General features: G+C 43.8%; 1 protein-coding gene across 4 annotated transcripts in view; it reads left to right on the forward strand.

The window, feature by feature from the left end:
• FGGY (FGGY carbohydrate kinase domain containing) overlaps positions 1–23,463 on the forward strand; it is a 421,185-nt gene that overhangs the window by 16,232 nt on the left and 381,490 nt on the right. For 2 of the 4 annotated variants that reach the window (XM_043575117.1, XM_043575119.1), the window contains exons 2-3: positions 6,350–6,564; positions 21,453–21,564. In XM_043575117.1, the coding sequence (XP_043431052.1) occupies positions 6,364–6,564; positions 21,453–21,564 (313 nt within the window). In that variant the 5' untranslated portion in view covers positions 6,350–6,363. Of the gene's footprint in view, positions 1–928; positions 1,057–6,349; positions 6,565–21,452; positions 21,565–23,463 lie in introns of those variants that run through there. The other 2 variants (XM_043575118.1, XM_043575120.1) reach the window with 2 other exon arrangements.

Raw genomic sequence — 23,463 nt, forward strand, 5'->3', positions numbered from 1 at the left:
GACCCTCAGTATCCTGACAAATCCTGACTTTCTGATCTCGTGGTTGGAGCAGTGATGCAAACAGCAAGCTGGTACTTCGACTTCCAACCATCATCTCCGCATTCTGTGGAGAAAGGTGGTGTTGGGATAGGACGCTTGGTCCCCAGCGTGTGGCGAGGGTTCCGGCAGCAGCAGCAAGCTGTTTTATTGCCTGGGTGTGTTAGGTTTTGCTGGAAGCACAAAAACCGGGAATAACTTGAGTCGTCACCATTTGATTTTCAGAAGTCAGATTCTTAGGTTAGATTGTCAGCTCTAAAGCCAGAGATCCTGTCTCTTTCAGCTGAAGAGTCCTAGTGTCCTGGCACAGAGAAAGTATTTACTATTTGCTTCGTTTACTGGGATTTGAGCTGTTAGAGTGAGAACACCCGGGCAGGGGCGGGGTATTTTGCAGGTCTCCAGAGGTGATCCGGTGTTGGCAGGGACATAATAATAGTCCTAACGATTGGAGCTCCTTATAGAGTGTGTGCCACACATCAGGTGCTATGCTAGTCACTTCAGTTCTATAATCTCAGTTAATCTCGCGAACATACTAGGAGATTGGAGCCATAGGAGACAGTTTTTCACCTTAAGAGGAAAACTGGCCACGAGCAACCTGTACTGTTTTCTCCCAGGGGTATTGTTGGTGAAACCACTAGGCATCCAGTTGTTATGAATTGCCAACTGTTATTATTGCCAAATGAGCCCTTTACCTCCCATCCGAAGCCTTCTTGCCATCTTACAGCATGCGAGACTCGTTTGAAGTGCTGTTCAGTTCTTTCTGTTAGAGGGCCGAAGTGGACAGGCATCCTCATTGCTTATCTCTTTCTTTCCAAACTTACCAAGCGCCTGCTTGCAATTTGACTAACCAAATAAATAAATTGTGTGGAACTCATGTGCCTGAGCTCACAGCAGAGTCCAGAGATCAAAGTTGAAAGAGGATATTGAGTTCCTTCTCAGATCCCTGGGACACTGTTTCTGTGGACACTGTCACCTAATTGATCCTGGTGGAGTGGCCTTTTTGAAGAAATAGGACTCAAGGTAAGCTCCTTCACTCTGGAGGATTGTAGTCGTAGGAAACAATATTCTTGCTATTAGGTTGTATGGGGAAAAGGAGGAGGAAAGATACAAGACAACCCCCAAATGAGGGGTTTTGGGCACAATATTTGTAGCCTTGACACCCTTCTTAGAATTACTGAAATAGTTTTGCAAAGAACTGCCTCCCATGTTCATGTCCCTCTTCCTTTTTCACGCTGCATTTGAACAACTTGCACATTTGTTGAAGAATCAGCCATGAAGCCTGTGGTTTCCTGTGGCATATTTCTAATAATATTTATAGAAGCTATTATTTAATGAGCCATCTAAATATTTACCATAGGAGCAGTCTTTTGATCATGAATCGGGGCTAAAAATGAGTCCCGTGCATACTGGGGGCTTGGACAGGAGGCTCTTTCTGCCCTGTGGAGGATCTTGCAGACTGAGAAGTTAGGTGGCCCAGGACTTGTGTCCGGCGCAACCTGAATTTCTCTCTTTTTCTTTCTCGTGGCCCCCACAGTCCATGTCCTCATTCTGCCTGCCTGTCACCCTCCCTGTAGCCCTAATAGTAATCAGAGTTTTTAGAGCATTCGTCTTTGCTTAAAAGAATGAGATGGTACCAAAGTTCTGACCCCCAGCTTCATAAAGTGGGCTTTGCAGCCATTCCAGCACAGCCTCCGGTCCCAGCTCCTCAGGTTCTATGCTATGTGACGTTAAACAGACTAATTGCCGAGAATCTCAGTCTCCTTAACTGGAACATGGGCTCGCACTGTCCGCCTCACGGGGTTGTTACAAGGATTGGATGGAATCACAAAATCGTGAGGGTGATTTGCAGAGCAGAGCTTAATCATTGCTACTTGTTGCTACATTTGTTGTTGATACCGTCATTGAAGAAGTTAACAAAGAATTTTGTTTTCCGTCGTTAGAGGTTGTTGTGGAAAGATCCCCACACTTGCTGTAGAGGCCGAGGTTCATATCTGGGTGCTGCTCTTTACAGCTCGTGTGACTGGGGCGAATTTTCCCCGTCGCACTGAAGTACAAAATGGTGATGGGTTTACCAACTCGGTTGAGTTTCATTTGGAAGAGATTAAGGCATGTATGCAAGTGCCAGACACACAGGCGGATCCTAATCCTTTTTTTTTTTCTTAACAAATTAGAAAATGGAATGTTTTCAATTTTGCAGGTATTTTATTTTTTCAGGCAAAGGTGCACGGGATACAGTTTGGAGTACAGGACACAGCAGAGAGTACCTGCGACCCGGGAACAAAGGGCACAGAGCGGCAAGACAAGGGATCTGAGTTGCAGGGAATTCTCTGGCAGAGTTTTTAAAACTCTCAGGGTCGAGTTTCAGGGAAGCCGTCCAAGGGCTTGAACTTAACTTGCTTCCCTGCTTTCAGGGTCCAGGTGTGGAAACAATCACAAAGAGATCACTTAAAACTATAGTAATGGGAAACATGGTGAACCTGAAATATTTAATTAGGCTCTATTCCTTAGAAAAACATGAACTGGGAGGCGTGTGTGAACAGTGCCAGGAGGTATGGTGCCCTTGTCCCCGTGGGTTTGACTCTTTCTGACCAGTGCTTTGGTAATGTGGTCTAGAAACGGGCGGTTTGCCAGAGAGAGGCAGCCTGACATTGGGGAAGGGGCCATCTCTGAAGGGGGGCACCTTGAGTTCTGAATCAGCCAATCTTAGACAAAGTAGGCAGGGTCCTTGGCAAATAGGCATTTAGTAGATGGAGGAGAGTCAGGCAGTATAGCACCCCGAGAATGGTTAGAGACTTTGGAGCCACAGGGAAGGGGTTTGCTGTCAACTCTGTTACTTACTAGAGACATGATCTACTGCAGCACGTTACTTGACCTGTCTAGGACTCAGTTTTCTCATCAGTAAAATGGGGATGATATTAGGAATTAACCTTGAAGGACTGATGTCAGGATTAAATGTGGTATGGTAATGTAAGCAAGCTGTTGAACAGAGCACTGGGGACACAGTAGACGTAGCGCCTTTTATTATTCCCTAATGATAGGCTTTAAAGGTATCCACTGAGTCACAAAGACTCAGGTTCTTGCTGTGTGCCAGGCTCTGGGTTGGCACTGGGGGTAGCTGTGATCTGGGCAACATTGGAGTTAATAATTTAATAGTAAAGCTCCACCCTTCTTAAGAAGAAGTAGGAGCTCTCCTGAAGGGTAGATTCTTGCCTCTTTAGTGAGGACATGGGTCCAAAAACCAGAACTGAGGTAGGTACGCCCTAGGTGTTTCCAGAGTGGAAATCTGCCTCTGGGTTTTGCTGGAAATAAATTGGACTTGTGGGTGGTGGGTGATAAGATGTTGCACTCCCTGCAGGGGAAGACGGAGACAAAAGTGAGGAACCCAGGCTTGAGGAGCTGGGCTAGCAGGAATGGCGAGAAGCTGGGGGATGGCTGGCCAGTCAGGGTGAGCCGGAATGGTTGTATAGACTCTTGATTTCCTATATATTTCCTTGTTTCTCTCTGAAATGTTTCGAATAGCCTTGGGGAATTCTAGCCAAGGGCAGAGGGCTCTTCGCAAGCCAGGATCAGTGTTAGGAGCACCCCTGGGCCTTTACGCTGGGGACAGTGAGAAGCTAAAAGGGAATTCCGAGTAAAGAGGTTGTGGTGTGGTCAGTAGCAGGGAGATGGAGGAACTGGCTTGGTCAGTCTTCCTCCTGTTTGCATAGGAAGAAACTTGAGGTAGCTCTGAGCCAATGCAGGGCCCTGTCTTGTCCTCCGCTCATAGCAGGGTGCCTGTGCCTGGCGCATTCTGCATTTCTTTGAATATCAGTCATGGATTACAAGATGCATTATTGTTTCATGCATCACCAAGAAAGAAAATGCTACCACTTGATTGTAAGATGCCACTGATTATAGGATTCACTGATTTTAGAGAAGTAAAATGAAAAAAATGAGTGTCTAGAATTAATAAAATGTGGTTGTAGGCATTCAGTAAATGTTAATTGGATGAATGAAGCATACAGAGATTAGAATCAAGACGAAACACTCGTGCGTATAGGTACAAAATTAGGAATTCGAACTATTAAAGCATGAGGTTCATCCATGATTTCTATTGATTTCACTGATCTAGCTGCTCATTCAGGAAACATTTATTGAAAACTGATTATATACCAGGAACTAGGGATCCAGAAATCAATAAGTTCCTTTTTTTTAGGTTCAGGCCAGTAAGGGAGACAGACCTGGAACCGAAAACAAATCCTATTTCACAATGGTTAGCTTGTAAAAGAAAGCAGGGACATGGTACCCTGGTGGCAGCGAGGGACAGGGAAAGGCAAGGATGTCTTTCCTGAAGGGGAGATGGTTGAGCTGGAAGCTTGCAGTGTGAGTCTGTGGCCACCAGGCTCACAAGAGAGGAAGGTGTGAGGAAGGGAAGGGCAAGTAGGAAGCCCTCGGTGGGGCAGCCCCGAGGCAGGGTGAGCCCTTGAGAACCTGCGAGGAGTCTCAGAATGTCTGGGGTTGGTGTAAGACCTGGTGGGATTGTGTTAGACATGCCTGACAGCAAACGGGGGAGCTCGTGGTGGGCCTGGGATGCCATGCAGGACACCATGCTGTATTTCAACCATCCTGGGTCCTGAGAAAGGGCCCCGCAGAGGGGTGGCTGCAGGGAGAGGTGTGGAGGGGCGCTGGGCTGATCTTTGCTTCAGATGGAGTAGCTGCACTTTGACTTGTTTCACTTAAATTTTGTGTGAGTCATGGCTTGAAGAACACTGAGGAATGCGTAGCTTGATGTCTGGTGCTGTAGATCCTGTGTAGCTCCCAAAGCATGTAAGCGAGGAAGTCAGGCTGAGAAAGCGTGGAGGCTGGAGCCTGGGAGCTGTTCTCCGAAGCCCTGCTGAAGGTAGCACGTGTGCTGGCTGTGGCTCCCCAGCACCGCCTCCCCGTTTTCCCTTCCACCTGCCAGGGAGCCTGCTAGCCCAAGGGGGCAAACACCATTGGGAGATCACTGTGATTAAGTCAGAAGTGGTCACTTTTCATGAAGCTGTTTTTGAATGGGATAAATATCCAGGAAGCAGTAACTGAACATCTGCGGGCTGGCTGCGTTTTAGCATCCCCAAGTGTGGCTTTGCCAGGGAAGCATTACCTTTTTGAAATGGATGGGCTCAGGCCACTTTCTCGGTTGAAATGAGATTCCCGGGTGCAAAGACTGCCCCGGGCTCACCTGGGGAGTTGTAGCCTGTTCACCAGCGCTGTTGTCTTGGGGGCTTGTTCTTGCTCTTGGAAAGGCTGATCTGGGAAATGAAAGTCGCTGGGAGATTTCTGTGTCATGTGGGCTAATCTGACCAGAGGGACCTAGAGTGGTGATGACGGCCAAGGAATTCCTGAGTGTTCTCTGGTCGGATTTCCTTGTAACTCACAAGGGGTCTGCAAAGAAAACAGACGGTCTCACAAATTCCTGATCCTGTGCCCCGAGAGGCTCCTTCCCAATTCTCAGTCTCTTCATGACTCGGCTGCAGTGTATTTGCCTCTTCTCCAAAGTGACCCTGCAGGCTGTTAAGAGGGAACAAGGGGAAGGGCATGCATGGGACTTGGCGGTACCAGATGGGAAGTTGTGGGTCTGGGCTGCCTGTGAATGATGCTGCTGCCTCTCTTCATGTCTCAGAGACCTGTTTCCCCATCAGTACAACGTGTGTCATTTACTCTTCCTAAGTGTGTAGACCTGCCTTTAAGAGAAAAGTGACGTATCTCTTGGAGTCTCCTCTGATGATCTATAAATTCGGATGACTTAAATAGACTCCTTCTGGGGTTGCAGTGAGGAATACGGGAGGGGTGCATGGACTTTTCCCAGTGCTTGGCATGTCACAGGTGCTCAGTAGATAATTTTTTGAATGAATGGTTGACAGGGTAGATGAGGTTCCTTTTTTGTACTGTGGCCACTGTCCTCACTTTGATTCAAATTTAATGAGAATAAATACATATCTATTAGCTCTAGATTCTCTGGATTCCACACCCCCTATTTACATGTAAAGCACTTCTTACTCACTGGGTATCATGCCTCTGCTTAAAGAATTGTGAGATTGTAGCTGCTTCACATCTGACTTCCTTCCAAGAATGGAAACTCCATGTCTAAGGCCTTGCCTATCTCATTGACCCACCACCCAGCTCAATGTGTCCATCAGCATTCTGTGACCACTCTGCATTTTTGTTGGGTGAACGAGGAAGCAAATGACCACCAGTCAGCTGCACTCCTTTTATTTCCACTTTCAAGATGTTTTATGCCCAATTTTGTAGACCTACTTGGTCTTAGTGTGGTTTTTGTCCTTGATCTCTGCAGGTGGAGGGACCGCAATGCCTGGGGGAGGTCAGGAACCAGGGAGCTACTACGTGGGTGTGGACGTTGGAACGGGCAGTGTGCGTGCGGCTCTGGTGGACCAGAGGGGAGTCCTTTTGGCTTTCGCAGACCAGCCAATTAACCAATGGGAGCCTCAGTTCAACCACCATGAGCAGTCCTCGGAGGACATCTGGGCCGCATGTGGTGTTGTCACAAAGGTATGGCCACAGCTGTGGCGTTCTACCCTTGCAGATGCTCCCCTGCCCTCACCTGCTGAGCATGTCTCTTGTACACCTGGTGTCAGGGACAGTGTTGGGGTGCTTTTGATGCAGGCGTTACCTTACGGGAGCTCATAGGCTAGTGACAGAGATCAATAGACAGCTAGACTATGACTCAAGTAGGTGCTGGGGGCTAAGTGGCTATGGCTGGAGCTGAGGAAAGGGGATCTTGGGCACAGGTAGATGGGACAGATATGGAGCCTGCAGATGATCTGGTCGCATGTGACCGAATGTGGAGGAAGTCCTGATAATCATAGCTGACACCTGCTGTGCCTTCAGGTGTGCCCAGTGCTTTGTAAACCGTGGTAGCATGCATCGTGTATGTGCATCCTCACAATGACCTTATGAAGGTAGTACTATTACGACCCCTGTATTATTGAGAAGGAAATAGGCACAGAAAGGTTAGGTGACTTACCCAATGGTGAATGGTTGACAGGGCAGATGAGGGGACTGGGTTCATGGTGGGACTGGAACCATAAGCAGGCTGAGTCCAGAGCTGCACCCTTAGTCACTGGACTGTCCTGCCTTCCAAGTGGACAGGTTGGGGAACCTCATTTTGTTCAGTGGCAACAGCATGTGCAAAGGCGCAGTGGCATGCACATGTGTGTTTTGAGGAAGCAAAACTTTGAGTTGTGCCAGGCAGATGTTGATGTTGAGTGGCCTTGGATTGTAGTCAGCCTGCTGATGATCAGGAGCTACAGAGATATTTTTGTCTGTTTTTTTTGTTTTGTTTTGTTTTGTTTTGTTTTTTTAGAGGGAAAAATAAAGTCCTGGTTTCTCTCTTTTCTCTGTTCCTAGTTTTGTTCCTTAAATATTCATGAAGGGTTTGGTAATTTGCAGATGGACAATTCACCATTCTGTCCGTATTGATCAGTCTGTTTAAACTTTAATGAGCTCTGGGCTGCTGTTAGTGCCCCCAGAGAAGACGGTAGAGAGAGGAGGGTGGGGGTGGGCAGCGCTGGAGCATTCTGTAGGAATAAAAGTGGGGGCATGTCTCTTCTGCCTGTTTAATTTTCCTCTTCCCTCCTCACTCTTGGCCCCCGCCTTGGTGAGAATCTTCTACTCTTTGCCCTTGGGTCTCCTTTGTTCTTCTAACATATAGCCTTTCTTGCCATTAAGGAAATTGTCAAGAAGAAAATATAATCCCCTGATGAAAAGCTACTTTAAAAAAAGGTCTGGTCTAAGTACAGCTTGGTTTAATGGTAGATTTTTAATCATCTCCCGGTGCTGGCCAGCTCATCAGCTGTTTGAGCACTGTGAGCCCCCATGAGTGCCCTGGGCATTGGTCCTTAGTGAGGCTATTGCACTGAGGCTATTGGGATAAAGCTCTTGGGTCTCAGGCTGTCCCCTCACCTGGAGTATGGCTGTGTGACTGTGTGCCAGAAGGCATGGGATAAGCATGACACATTTACTCGCAGCTCATGGCTGGTATGAGGTTTAGAGAGGGAAGCATTTTTATATTCAGGAGTTAGCACACCATAGGGCACAGATTCTGGAGCCAGACTGTCTGGATTGACATCCTGTTTCCGACATTCATTAGCTTGTCTTCTTGCACAGGTTACTTCATGTTTCTTGCCTGAGTTTCCTTATCTGTAAGATGGGAAAGATGATTGTACCTTATCTGCAGCGGGTTGTTGTGAAGGATCAAATGAGTTAATGCATATACAGTGCCTCGACAGTGCCTGGAAATGAGGAAGCACTGTGTTTTCCTGTTGTGGTGGTGATGGTAACAGTAACGGAAATGGGTAGATAGATGGTGCAGGACAATGAAGTAAGATAAAATGCTGAAACATCAGAGTCAATTAGGGAGATACCTTTTGGGACTATCCGCTCACTCCCTGTCTTTAGGGTTCTTTGTATGTAAGATTTTGACAAGCGCTGGTATAGGGCAAAGGGTGATGTAAAATACATCCTGTCTTGTGTCTTCTTTTTCAAGGACTTCAGGGAGTTAAGAGCTTGAGAGCAGTTGTTCTCAAGCTGGGTCGTTCACACTGCCTGAGATGGTTTGCCTCTTAGTCAAGTTAATAAGGACAATAACAACAACAACAATAAGATGATGATGATGTTGATGCAACTACCATTTCTCGGGCACTAATTATGTTCCAGGTACCATGTTGGAGACTTCACATCCATTTATGCGCACGACAGCCTCTTGACGTAGTTTTTATTCTGTTTCAGAGCTGGAAGGAATGAGCTTTGAAGGGTTAGGTAGCCAGCCCAAGGTCACATGGTTAATATGAGCAAGGGGTGGACTGCAGCTGCCCCCTCAAGCTCTGCCCTTTGCCCCTGTCCCCAGCCTCATTCCACTCCCATGCTCCCTGCTTGGAAATCATATTAAACTACCTGAAGTGTTTTGAATTTGCCACTATGTGGGGAACCTTGACCTTACCCTGATTGTTATCTTAAACATACTGAATTATAAGTGGCTTTACCTGGCTGTCTGCTTATGTGAAAAATGTGTGCCCCTCGCAGGGGTCATGTCTTGTTGATCTAAATTTCCCTAGAGTTCCTTGCCTGTGATATGCCCAATTCATATTTGTGGAGTACATGAATGAATTAAACACCTCTATTCTATTCTTTTTTTTTTTTTAATGTTTATTTTTGAGAGAGGGTGTGAGTAGGGGAGGGGCAGAGAGAGAGGGAGACAGAGATCCAAAGTGGGCTCTGTGCTGTCAGCACAAAGCCTGATGTGGGGCTCAAACCCACAGACCTTGAGATCATGACCTGAGCCAAAGTCGGACACTCATCTGACTGAGCCACCCAGGCGCCCCTCTGTTATTTTTACTATCTGACATGTTCTTCTCTTCTTTACCTGCCCAACTCCACAGGTATTTATAAGGTAATCTTAAGCATTATTTCCTCCTGGGAGCCTTCCTGGATGACCTCTGACAGCCCCTGCTCTCCCTTGCCAACCTCAGAGGAAAGAGAGGGTGAGAAACCCCTCTGTGCTGCCCTAGAACCCACTGTCTTCACCTGTCCTTGCCACATAGCGTTTTATCTGGTCCTTAACAGGTTTCGTTGTACTTGATGATGTGTTTGGTCGCTTTAATACCATCACCCCTGTATTTCCAGCATCTAATACATTGCCTGGCACAACTTTGTTGCTCAATCAGTGGATGTTGGATTAATGTTACTTAGAGCTACAAAGAAGTAAACTCGCATCCTTTATCTTGCTTAAATGTTGCAGTGACTGTGTGAGGTAGACTGCCATTCTTTGTTTTTGACACATGAGGATATTGAGGCTCTGAAACTAACAGGTATTAGAGACAGGATGAGACCCCTAAGGAGGGGAGTCCAAACCCTAGTCTCGGTTCTCCTACTCCCTCTGCTCCTAAAACTGGTGGGTCTTTACTGGGTCGGTACTCACATATCTAAAAAGTGCTATGGAAACACACAAGTCCTAGAGGTATAGACTGTCCCTGATTTTAAGGGCTTAGATCTCTTTTTGGAGCCACAATCTTAATCCTCCCAAGGAGGTGAGAACGTATCAAGCTTGTATATGATTAGTACCAGCTTCCATTAGGAAGAAGGAAAAAGAAGCTGCAGGCATCAGTCAGCCAACAGGCATTTGTTGAGTGTTATTTAGTATGGACACTTTGTTTGAGCACCTGCTATGCGCTATGATTTTTGCTAAACTGGAGTGTGTCTAGAAGAGGGCTATAACGAATTCTCTGCCCCTAAGGATGAAATGGTTCAGTTGCATGGAAAAACCCAGCACCTAGGAAGCCAACAAAGTATTCAAAGTATTGTTTTGTTCTAAGTTGCACTACTTATATGAGTAATGGTTGGAAGGAGAAGGAGCAGAAGAGGGAGTAGCCCATGTGGGATTGAGCAATAATGTTAACCTTTTACATTTGTAGAACCTGCGAGGTTTACAAAGCTCGTTCATAGCCATTTGATTGTCATACGAGGTTTACAAAGCTCGTTCATAGCCATTTGATTGTCATACAAGGTAGGTGGGGCAGGGGCGGTTGTTCCCATTTTACAGTTGAAAAGAAAAACTGAGACCCAGAGAGTTAAGTGACCTTCCCTAAGTCACCCAGGAAGTTGGTGATGAGCCTGAACTCAGGTCAGATCTCTGCCTTCTTTCCATCTCCAGCACCACATACCTTTGTTGCTTGTCTGGATTAGTGTGAGAACCTAACTGATCTCATGTATGGGCTTCCCCTTCCCAATCCCGTCTCCTTCTTGGAGCTGGGATGATTTTTATTTTAAAGTTTGTTTATTTTTTGAGAGAGAGTGAGAGAGCAGGGGCGGGGGAGGGGCAGTGCAGAGAGAGGGAGAGAAAGAATCCCAAGCAGGCTCCTCACTGTCACCACAGAGCCTGATGCGGGGCTTGAACTCACACACCATGAGATCATGACCTGAGCTGAAATCAATAGTTGGATGCTTAACTGATTGAGCCACCCAGGTGCCCCAGGAATGATTTTTGTTTTTTAATGTAATCTGATCACGGCATTCTTTTGCTCACCACATTTCAATAGCATCAGACTACTATTTGGATAGAACTCCAGGTTCTTAACAGGGTCTTCAGGTCCTGCATGGTTTGGGCTCCACCTACTTTCCTGGTCCATCTCATGATGCTTCTCTCAGCTCCCTGCATTCCAGCCACACTCTCCTGTCCTGCCCTCAAGCATGCAATGCTCCCTCTGGCCTCAGGACTTGTACACGCATCCTTCGTTCGTTTTTGCCTTCTGCCAACATCTCTAACCCTCTTCATCCTTGGATTCATGCTATTCAATAATACAGTAGTCTCTAGGCACATGTGGCTATTTAAGTTTGTTAAAATAAAGAACAGTTTGAAATGCGGTTCCTTGGAAGCACTCGCCACATTTCTGATGCTCTGGAGCCATGCATGGCTCATGGCTACTGGATTGGGCAGCACAGCGACAGAACATTTCTATCACTGCAGGAAGTTCCGTTAGGATACTGCTGCACTGAATCTTAGTTCAAAAGTCAGTCCTTCCAGGAACAAGCCTTTTCTCTCAATATCCCCTCCAAACTAAGCTCTATATTACTTACTGAATGTTGTCACAATACCTTGTACTTTGCCTTCAGAGAACTTCATGTGGTTGGGGAATCATCCCCTTATGATCAATAGTAATCAAATCATAAAATCATTATATAATCAAGTAACATAAATGAGGTAAATAATCCTACATTTTTTGAATTCATATCTGTCTTAACTCCTAGATTTGATGTTTCAGGGGGGTGGGAACTGCGGTTTGCTCACCCAGGTCCCAACATCCAGTAGACTCAGGAAGTGTAAGAAGAATGAATGAGTATAGAAATTGGGACCTCCCTACTCTCAGTGAATTGAGGAAGGATGAGATTGAGGAAGGGTGAGGGGATGGCAGCTGAAGGACTCTGGAGAACTTTGAGAGGATCTTCAGAGCCGAAGGAATGGCATGGGCAGATGGTTTCCAATAGGAGGAAGAGGGGAGACTGCAATCCATGAGGAGGCATAGCCGTAGTAGCTGGTTCTGAGGCCAGTAGGGAGTCTTCTGGAATCATCCTGAGTGTCACATTGACCAGCTGATTGAGGATGGCTTGGAGGGAACAAAACTAAATTCAAGGATGCCTGTTAGGAGGTGGTTTCTTCTAATGAAATGCTAGAGGCTGGGATTCCTTTGAACTACAAGCTCTGGGAGGCTGGGACTATGTCTGTGTTGTTCAGCATGTGTACTCCATGCTGGCACATACAGGTGTTTGATAATTTCCCTTTAATAATGAATGGCTGGGTGAGAATGTTGGCAGAGGGATAAATGGGAGTGACAAGACTGACTTTGGAAGGAAGATCTGACAGGACTTAGTGGGGGAGGAAGGAGAGGGAGGCACTTTCAGAGTTTCCCTTCTTAGAAGCAAGTTGGTGTCCCTGACATAAATGGAAGTGTTTGGTCTCCATTTCCCTACTTGGTCTTCAAGGGACAACACCACACCTAAGCCAAGATGCTGTGTAGGTCATGGTCTGGGGTTGGATTTATGCATTTTACTAGTCACTAGGGTCGATTTTGTGAAATAGAGTATTTCCAGGGCTCTTGCAGGTAACCTGCTCCCCACACAGGCTGTATCAGCCTGGTCGCTGTTCCCATCTCAGGGCCTTTGCACTGGCTCTTCTGCCTGCCTGCAATGCTTTGCCACCAGATTTCCACAAGGTCAGCTCCTCCGGTCCCTCAAGTGTCTGCTCAGACCTCATCTTCTCAGTAACTACCTTCCTCTTTTCTGTCACTCCTGATCTCCTTATCGTTTTCTGGTACGCTATATGTACACTCTATGCTTTACTTGTATCAGCTGTTGTCTGTTCCTAATAAAATGTAATCTCTAAAAGAGCAAGGTTTTTTTTTTTATATATATCTTATTCTTCATTGTTTTCCAAATACCCAGAAGACTGCTCAGCCTGACCCTGAAAGAAGCTTGATTATATTTGCTGACTGATTGAACGTGTGAGTAATTGAATTGTGTAGGCAACAGGGAGTGATGAGCCTCAGGGAACCAGGGATTTCATAACCCCACACACCCTCAAGGCTGACAGAGGCACTCAAATCAAGATTGAAAAGAGTACGGTACCAGCCACAAGACTCAATTGCAAGCTGCACTCTGTCTGCGAGGCCCTAGGCTTTGACCCTGGCTCCAAATAGAGCTACAGAAAAAGCCAGGTATGCCTCTGCTCCTCCAGTTCTCAGTTTGTAGGGTTTCAAAGGAACACTTGTCTCCCCACCCAGTATGGCAGAGCCTGCTGATTTAAAACACATGCAGGATTGAACTGGTTCCCACCAGCAGAACAAAGCGATGCACAATCCCTTCCCCAAATATTTGTTTGCTGCCCCATAGCTACGAGTTGACAGTTGTGAGACATGGACCAGGTTACCAAATGAAGTTGCAGAAATCTGCTTCTCTGGAAATTCTTTAGAAGAGCAATGTGCTTTCTCTCTAGCTGGGGAAATTCCCTTGATGCCAAGTCTTTGGGTGAGTTTACTGGACTGCTTTCTTCCTCCATTAATAAGAGCATTAAAAGGAATCCTCAGGTCAGCAGGTCAAGTCCCAGGGACCTTCTGGGTAGTGTAGCTCTGATAGCCATCTTTCTGGGATGGTTTTGATGGGGGTGGGGTGGGGTGGGAATAGGGTGGTCCTGCTCCTGGATCAGCATGATCATAAGGCATTTTTGTGTAAGGCTGGATGTGGCTACCTAACCAAATCAGGTTTATTTTATTTTACTTTACTTTTATTTTTTTAACATGAAATTTATTGTCAAATTGGTTTCCAATCAACACCCAGTGCTCATCCCAGCAGGTGCCCTCCTCAGTGCCCATCACCCACCTAAATCAGGTTTAAATGCATATCACAATTATCCTTCTAGTTCCTTGTGATCGATTTCTATTGTAGAGAGAAGAGGTTGAGCCTTTGTGACTGAAAGTCCATGAGTAGGATATGGTACTCCGTAGGACTTGAGAGGGGTTCATAAAATAGATTGAAGAGAATACTTTCTTTGGTTCTACTGGAAGGTTACTCCCACCATAATAATTTTAGGAAGATTTGAGTTTATACAGTCTTTTCAATCACTCTTCCCTTGGCTTACCATTTTTATATGCGCTTACGTGACACAGAGTGTGCTATGCTTCGTACGTAACAAAGATTCCATGAATATAGTTAATAAGGCATTGAGCGGGTTTTCCATCCTACAAAGGTTTACTGGTTCCGAAGCACTTTTAACCCTGTTAACTCCTTTGGTCTTCACCTGGGAGATGACTCTCACTCTCAGGAAACTGAAGGTCAGAAAGGTGTTGCAATTAGTGTAGGCTTTCCTGATCCGAAGATGGTGGAGTTGAAACTCAAAGCTGGCTCTTTTGATACCATATCTCATATTCGTTTCTATTCCAAATCTGCCCTATGGTATTGAATTTTATTGTCTTCTGCATATTCTCACCCATTTCCCCTTTTGACTAACTGCAGTCCTGTGTGAGTTGGGCCTGCACTCTCTGGGCACAGAGGCCAGTAGGGCCTCATGGCAGGTAGAAGTTAGGGCTGAGCTATCGATTTGTTTATTGAATCCACATGAGTTCAGAGAAGATTTGAGGCAGCTGATTACTCTAATAATGGCTGCAAATTATTGTACACCATAATGCCAGATGTTAGGCTAGATGTTAAGCCAATCATACCTTATTTTGCTGAATTCTCATAACACAATTAAGAGATGGAGGTAGGAGAGCCCAGTGGCTCAGTAGGTTAAGCTTCCGACCTCGGCTCAGGTCATGATCTCACAGTCCCTGAGTTCAAGCCCTGTGTCAGTGGGCTCTGTGCTGACAGCTCAGAGCCTGGAGCCTGCTTCAGATTCTATGTCTGTCTCTCTCTGCCCCTCCCCTGCTCACGCTCTCTCCCTCTCAAAAATAAATAAACATTAAAAAAAAAAAAAAGAGATGACTGTCTTTGTGCAATGAAGGAGGCTGGTTTTTTGGCTTCCTAAAGTCCTATCAACTAGTAAGTGGATGAGCCAGGTTTCAGACTCAGGCGGTCTGCACCCAACATCATTTATCTTAATCATTGCCTGAAGATTTCCAAGCCAAGTTGGAAATGCATTCCAGGAAGAAGAAGCCACGTGCCTATACATGCTATGGCGACTTGACCCAGCAAGTCAGGAGAGGGATTGGAATGGCTGGAATTGTGTGACTCACACTCAGTCACATGGCCAGAGTGGCAGAACTAGGGTCTGAAACCAGGACTTTGTGACTCGCCACGTGGCCATGCTGGACAGGGTTTGGTCCTCTCTTGTAAGTGTAGATCAATCAGTGTCCTGAAGGCATGCAGGGCATTCAGCTCCTGCTGTGTGGCAAAGGTATTGCCACCAGTCACAGATGGGTCACTCACTAGCAAATGTTCTCCCCCAGGATACTAAATTATAAGTCTGGGGTTCTAAAACAGGGGAAGGGAAGAATTGTGTATTTTAAATGGGGATGGACACTTTTGAGTTGACTTTTGTGGGATTTACAAGGCTATCATCGTGTTTTAAGATAATGGGAAACCATGATTATGGTCAGTCATGCCTTTTCTTTTTTTTTTTTTAAATTTTTTTTTTTCAACATTTATTTATTTTTGGGACAGAGAGAGACAGAGCATGAACGGGGGAGGGGCAGAGAGAGAGGGAGACACAGAATCGGAAACAGGCTCCAGGCTCCAAGCCATCCGCCCAGAGCCTGACGCGGGGCTCGAACTCAGGGACCGCGAGATCGTGACCTGGCTGAAGTCGGACGCTTAACTGACTGCGCCACCCAGGCGCCCCCAGTCATGCCTTTTCAAAAAAGGAAACTGTATGGGGCGCCTGGGTAGCGCAGTCAGTTAAGCGTCTGACTTCGGCTCAGGTCACGATCTCATGGTCCGTGAGTTCGAGCCCCGTGTTGGGCTCTGGGCTGATGTCTCAGAGCCTGGAGCCTGCTTCGGATTCTGTGTCTCCTTCCCTCTCTGCCCCTCCCCCGTTCATGCTCTGTCTCTGTCTCAAAAATAAATAAACGTCAAAAAAGGAAACTGTAGAAACAAAAATAAGAAATAGAAATAATAAATCTATTAGTTTATAACTTTAAAAATTATATAACAAAGTAAAAAATCTGTCTCCTCCAACTGTAGTTTCTGCTCTCAAAGGCAATCACTGCTAACAGTTTGTTGTATACAAATTGGTCCCTGGCTTACGATTTTGTCACACTATGGTGGTACCAAAGTGGTAGGCATTCCATGGAAACCGTACTTTGAATTTTGAGTTTCGATTTTTCCTGGGCTAACCATACATGGTATGATTCTCTCTCATGACGCTGGGCAGTGGGCCCTGCAGTTATGAGGGTAAAGAACTAATACACTTCATACCATTCTGTACCCATACAGCTGTTCTGTGTTTCATTTCCAGTACAGCATTCAATAAACTACATGAGATATTTAACACTTTAGTGTAAAATAGGCTTTGTGGTTGGTGATTGTGCCCAACTGTAGGCTAATACAAGTGTTCTGAGTACATTTAAGGTAGGCTAAGCAAAGCTATGCTGTTTGATCAGTCAAGCGTATTAAATGTATTTTTGACTTAGACTATTTTCAACTGAGGGTGAGTTTTTCTGATGTAACCACATCCTAAGTGGAGGAAGATCTATATACATTTGACCTTATTTAGCACATATCATGGATATCTTTCCATTTCATCTTTAGCTCAACCTTTTAAAAATATTTAATGGCTTGAAGTATAATTTACATACCATGATGTCCATCCATTTAAAATATATAATTCGGGGCGCCTGGGTGGCGCAGTCGGTTAAGCATCCGACTGCAGCCAGGTCACGATCTCGCGGTCCGTGAGTTCGAGCCCCGCGTCAGGCTCTGGGCTGATGGCTCAGAGCCTGGAGCCTGTTTCCGATTCTGTGTCTCCCTCTCTCTCTGCCCCTCCCCCGTTCATGCTCTGTCTCTCTCTGTCCCAAAAATAAATAAAAAACGTTGAAAAAAAATTAAAAAAAAATATAATTCAGTGATATTGAATTTGCACATTCATACAGTTATCACTTTAATCCCATTTTTGGACACTTCTGCTACTTCAAAGAAATTTCTCTGGGGCTGTTTGTAGTCAGTCCCTAGTTCCGTTCATAGATAGCTGTTTATCTGCATTCTATCTTAATAGCTATTCTTCTTTAGAAATTTCATATAAATGGAATCCTACAATGTGGATTTTTTTTTGGCGTGACTTCTTTCATTTAGCATAATGTTTTTAAGGTTCATCTATGTTGTCGTACTTTCTTGCATTTTATGGATATGCCACACTGTTTAATCATCTGATTAAATTCGTTTCCAGTTTGGGGATATTATGAATGATGCTACTATGAATATTTACATATAAGTGTTTATATTGACATACACTTTTTAATTTTTTACTTTTTTATATTAAATATAATTTATTTTCAAGTTGGTTTTCATTCAACGCCCAGTGCTCATCCCAACAGGTGCCCTCCTCAATACCTAAGAAATAAAATTGCTAGGTTGTGTGGTAAGTTAATGTTTAAAAAACTGCCAAACTTCTTTCCTAAAGTGGCTTTATTTTACATTTCCACCAGTGATGTATGAGACTTCCTCTTTCTCCAGGATTTTCTAACATTTGGTATCATCAGTCTTCTCCGATTGTGATTTTAGTTCTCATTTTCTTTTCTTTTTTTTTTTTTCAACGTTTATTTATTTTTGGGACAGAGAGAGACAGAGCATGAATGGGGGAGGGGCAGAGAGAGAGGGAGACACAGAATCGGAAACAGGCTCCAGGCTCTGAGCCATCAGCCCAGAGCTTGACGCGGGGCTCGAACTCCCGGACTGCGAGATAGTGACCTGGCTGAAGTCGGACGCTTAACCGACTGCGCCACCCAGGCGCCCCAAGTTCTCATTTTCCTAATGACTGATGATGTTGGGCATTTTCCATGTACTTTTTGGGCATTTGTTTGTCTTCTTTGGTGATGTGTATATTTAAATCTTTAGCCCTTGGGTTGTTTGTTCTCATTATTTGAGTTATAAGAGTTTTTTATTCTATATATAGGTCTATTATCAGATATATGAATTGCAAGTATTTAATCTGTAGCTTATCTTTTCACTTTCTTATGGTTTTATTTGAAGAACAAAATTTAAAAGTTTTGATGAAGTCACATTTATCCATTTTTTTTCTTTAGGAGTCTTGCATTTTCAATTTTTTTTTAATTGTTTATTCATTTTTGAGAGAGACAGAGACAGAATGCGAGTGGGTTAGGGGCAGAGAGAGAGGGAGATACAGAATCCGAAGCAGGCTTCAGGCTCCAGGCTTTTAGTACAGAGCCTGACGTGGGGTTCGAACTCACGAGCCGTGAGATCGTGACCTGAGCTGAAGTTGGACACTCAACTGACTGAGCCAACCAGGCACCCCTAGGAGTCTTGCTTTTAAAAATTCTTTGTCTAAGTCATGTCACAAAGATTTTCCTCTACAAGTTTTGTAGTTTTCATTCTTATATTTGGGGACATGACACATTTTGAATTAATTTTTTTGTGCATATGAGGTGCGAGTCTAGAAGTTTGTTTTTTTTCTTGCATGTGGACATTTAGTTGTTCTTGCCCCATTGTCAAACAGACTGTCCTTTCCCCATTGAATTAATTGTCTTGGTACCTTTATAAAACTAATTGACCATAAATGTTTGGGCTTATTTCTTATATTTCTCTTCTCATCCATTGCATCTATAAATTTAACCCATGCCAATGCCACACTGATTTAGTAATGATAGTTATAGTAAGCTGAAGTCAGGAAGCTTAAGTTCTGTCCAATTTTGTTCTTTTAAAGTTTTTTGAAGTTTTTTTAATGTTTATTGAGTTTTGAGAGAGAGAGAGACAGACAGACATCATGGGCAGGCGAAGGGCAGAGAGAGAGAGAGGAGACACAGAATCCGAAGCAGGCTCTAGGCTCTGAGCTGTCAGTACAGAGTGTGGCACAGGGCTCGAAGCCACAAACTGTGAGATCATGACCTGAGCCAAAATCGGAGGCTTAATCAACTGAGCCACCCAGGTACTGCTTGTTCTTTTAAAAAATGCTTAGGCTCTTCTATATTTCTTATATTTCTACATAAATGTTAAGAGCAGCTTGTCAATTTGTAAACAACAACAACAAAAAAACACCCCCAAAACAAAAACCTCCTGAAATTTTTATTGAGGTTCTATAGAATCTGTAGATTAATTTTGAGGACATTGCCATTTTCACAATGTTGAATTTTTCATTTCATGAATATGGCATATTTCTCTAATTTGTAGTTTTTTTGATAGCAATGTTTAGTAGTTATCAGGGAATAGATTTTGAATTTCTTTCGATAAATTCATTCCTGAGTGTTTTTTTTTAATGTTATTTGGAATGGAATTATTTCCTTAATTTCAATTTTGATATGTTATTTGCTAGCATACAGAAATACAATTAATTTTAATATGTTAACCTTATATCCTTTGATCTTACTAAACTTGCTTATTATTCTAGTAGCTTTTTTTTTTCTTTTGGTAGATCCCTTAGAATTTTCTGCATATGAGATGATGTTTTCTGCAAAAAAAAAAGATACTTTAACTTCTTTCTTTCCAATCTGTGTGCTTTAAATTTCTTTCTTGCCTTATTGCATTGGCTGGAACCACTAGTTACAGGTTGAATAGAAGTGGTGCAAGGGACATTTTTCTTTGTTCATAATAGGAGGGAATCATTTCATTTTATCATGAAGTAAAATGTTAACTATAGGTTTTTGTAGATGCTCTTTATCTGGCTGTAGAAGTTCACTTGCCTCTGGGTTTATGGATTGTTTTGTTTTTCTCTTTCCTCTTCTGTTAAGATGATCATTTGGTATTTGTGCTTTATTCTAGTAATATATGTACTACATTCATTGATTTATGGATATTAAATTACCATTTCGTTCCTGGGATAGCTCCAGATGATCATAGTTTATAATGCTTGCTTTGTAGTCAGTATTTTGTTAAGGATTTTTACACTTATTTTCATGGCAGATACTAGTCTGTGGTGTTCTGTTCTTTTGATGTCTTTTTATGGCTTTAGTATGAGAATAATTCTGGCCATGTAGAATTTGTTTAAAAATATTCCCTCCTTCATTATATCCTAAACAAGTTTGTATAAGAATGGTATTGTTTCTTCCTTGAATGTTTAACAGAATTGCCCAGTGGAGCCATTTTGGTTCTGGAGTTTCTTGTTTTGTTTTATTTTGTATTTGTGGGAATGTTTTAAGTATAATTTTGATTTTTCAAGAACAAATCCTTCTCAAAAATTAAATGCTTTGATTTTTCAGGAATAAATAAATGTTGCTTTATTCAAGTTTCATAGCCCCCAAATGGTTGTTTTTGATGATTTTGTCCAGCTTGATACTTTTATTTTGCAAAGAGGATTTGCCAACCTCTACAAAGTACCACACTCAGAAGTTACTTCTCTACCTCTTTTTAGTGGGTGTAGAATATTCCATTTTGCAAATGTACCATAATTTAATGGGAAATAGTTTCTCTAAATTTTAAATATATTCTTAAGCAGTGCTACAGTTAACTTCCATCCACATATAACTTTACTTATGCTAATAATTCACTAAAGTAAGTTCCTAGAAGTGGGTTGGCTGGGTCAAAAGTTATGCTTTTTTTTAAAATGTTTATTTATTTTTGGGAGAGAGAGAGCAAGTGAGAGAGCAAGCGCGCGAGCAGGGGAGGGGCAGAGAAAGAGGGAGACACAGAATCTGAAGCACGCTCCAGGCTCCGAGCTGTCAGTACAGAGCCCAATGTGGGGCTTGAATCCATGAACTGTGGGATCGTGAGCTGAGCTGAAGTCAGAAGCTTAACCTACTCAGCCACTCAGGCACCCTTCATGTTTTTAATTTTAATAAATACGGTGAAATTCTCAAATTTATACTAAATTATTACACTGTTAGAATAATGTAATAGAAGGTCTACTTCTCCCTAGTTGCCATTACTGTCTACTGTTAGCCTTATACATAATTGCCAGTGTGAAAAGCAAAGATTAGTGTGTTTTTATTTGCATTGATTTAATTTATTTATTTAAATGGAGTTGGGAATCTTTTTATATGCTCTTTGACTATTTCTTTTTATTTTATGAAGTGACTTGCCATGTCCTTTGCTTTATTTCCAATTAGGTTGGTTGTCTTTGTCTTACTAACTTACAGGATCTTCTGTTATTTTAATTATATTGAACTTTTATCTATTTTCTGTCGTAAGTATTTTTTCTGTTTAGTCATATTTGTTTTAGTCATAACTGTTTTCAGTCTTTTAAAAGCCTGCCTTGTAATTTATGTTTCTGTTTATTTGTTTTAACACAGAAAGTTGTACAAGGGATCGATGTAAACCGAATCCGAGGGCTTGGGTTTGATGCTACATGTTCTCTGGTTGTTCTGGATAAGCAGTTTCGTCCTTTACCAGTAAACCACGAAGGTAGGACCATCTCCCTCTCTTTCCCTGGTGGTGGGAGACTGGTTGGGCCCCAGGTGGAACATGAAGTCAGGTGTCTCTTATTGCCAAGGATGAGGTTTAGAGGTGGCACACTGAGGCCAGAATCATGTCCCGGAGGTTATGAGCTTCGAGAACAGTTGGTAGGAGTGGTGATATAGGGGTCGGTTTAGGGAGAGACTTGGTTCACTAATGCGTAAGAGCCACAGTGGTGAGCTCACTGAAGGAAGGACATGGGATCGTTAGCTCCGAGTGAGCAGCCCTTGAAACAGCCGAGTGGTCTGGGTGTTTTCTGGGAAGGGAGTGTCCATGCCTGTAGTTCATTTGTGTATGAGGCCCCTGTGGCGCCTTCATTTGAGTAGGTGAGCCAAATCCATTTAAAGGAAATAGAATTGGGCAGACAGGACCACACGTCACACACAAGCAGGAAACAGACTGGCTTCTCTATTTTCAGTACTCAGACCAAAGGCATTTCTACTTAATGGTGCTGTCTTAGCAGAGACTTGTGAGTACAGTCATGGGTCAAGATCCATCCCTCTTGGGAGAATTTAGCCAGTAGCGCTAGCATTCAGGTTGCAACCCAAAAGTCTATGGTAGGCAGGTAATGACAATGAGTAAAGTGGGCCAGGTTTGAGAACAACCAGTAGCACATCTGTGGAGATGAATTGCAACTGATATTTAATCTTGAATGAGCAGAAGACATTTGGGAATGGTGGAGGCCACGGAGAACTAGAAATTGCGTGTTCCATCTAAGGAGTGTGGTTCTAGGCATCATCGGTTGGTTGTTGCCAAGGCAGCGATTGAAGATGCGTTTTGGGAAAGATTGTGTCTGAGAACCTTCAGCAGCAGACACTGCCGTAGTAGCAGTGCCTTTCTTAGCAGATGGCCGTGGACATGAGGGCACACTGGGACACCCTGGAATTGGGGTCAGGAAGGCCCCAGATCATAGCTCACCCGATGCTAGGCCATGACACCTCGAGCGAGTCACTTTGCCTCTGTATTTTCTGAAAAAATAGGAAGAATGAGCCATAGCTTTGCTGTGAGGATGGAGAGCCTGACATTGAACGCTCAGAAATATTTGTTCCATCCGATTATGAATTCCTAAAAAGAGACTGTGCCACACTCACTTTTATGGACCTAATGCATAGAACAGTGACTTTCATAAATTCCATGTGCTGGAAAAAGTTTCCAAGCGGATGAATTGTTAGAGCACAGTGGTAATGATGCCCGTCTTTACACACACACACACACACACACACACACACACACACACACACACACACACTTTCCTCCCTTTTTGTCACCTTTATTAGCACCTCCCACATACCAACCCCTGTCTTATTAAGTGTTGTGGTATCAGAGATGATTATGAATGTTCCTTGATCTCAGTGGCTGATCACTGGCTCACCTGGCATTGTTCTGGCCCAAGAGTGTGGGACAGCCTCAATCCGGGCCAGTTTAGAAAGCACAAACCAAAGGAATGGGGCTGGACTAACAGACCTCAGTTCAGCAGCAGCAAGAACTCCATTTATGAGATATGGGCAGCCATGGAGCTGGCCACTTTGGGAGGCTGTCAGCGCTTCCTTGATTGGCTTAAGTAGCGATGAAGTGATAGTCTCTCAGGGATACTGTTGGATGAGTTCACATTTGGGGTGGGACTTGAGCTGTTAACAACCCTAGGTTTCAAGGATGCTATACCTCTGGTCTGCTAACATACATGGTTTTAAATTCAGGCCATATATTACAATCAACCCGGGATCTTTCAAAATTTCCCATTCGTGAGCCTTACCCTCAAGATTTGTATTCAGTGGGCTTGTGGTGAGGCAAGGGCATCAACGTTTTTTTTAAAAATTTTTTTTTTTTCAACATTTATCTATTTATTTT

The sequence above is a fragment of the Prionailurus bengalensis genome, chromosome C1, assembly GCF_016509475.1.
Source record: "Prionailurus bengalensis isolate Pbe53 chromosome C1, Fcat_Pben_1.1_paternal_pri, whole genome shotgun sequence".
In the NCBI taxonomy this organism is placed as follows: domain Eukaryota; kingdom Metazoa; phylum Chordata; class Mammalia; order Carnivora; family Felidae; genus Prionailurus; species Prionailurus bengalensis.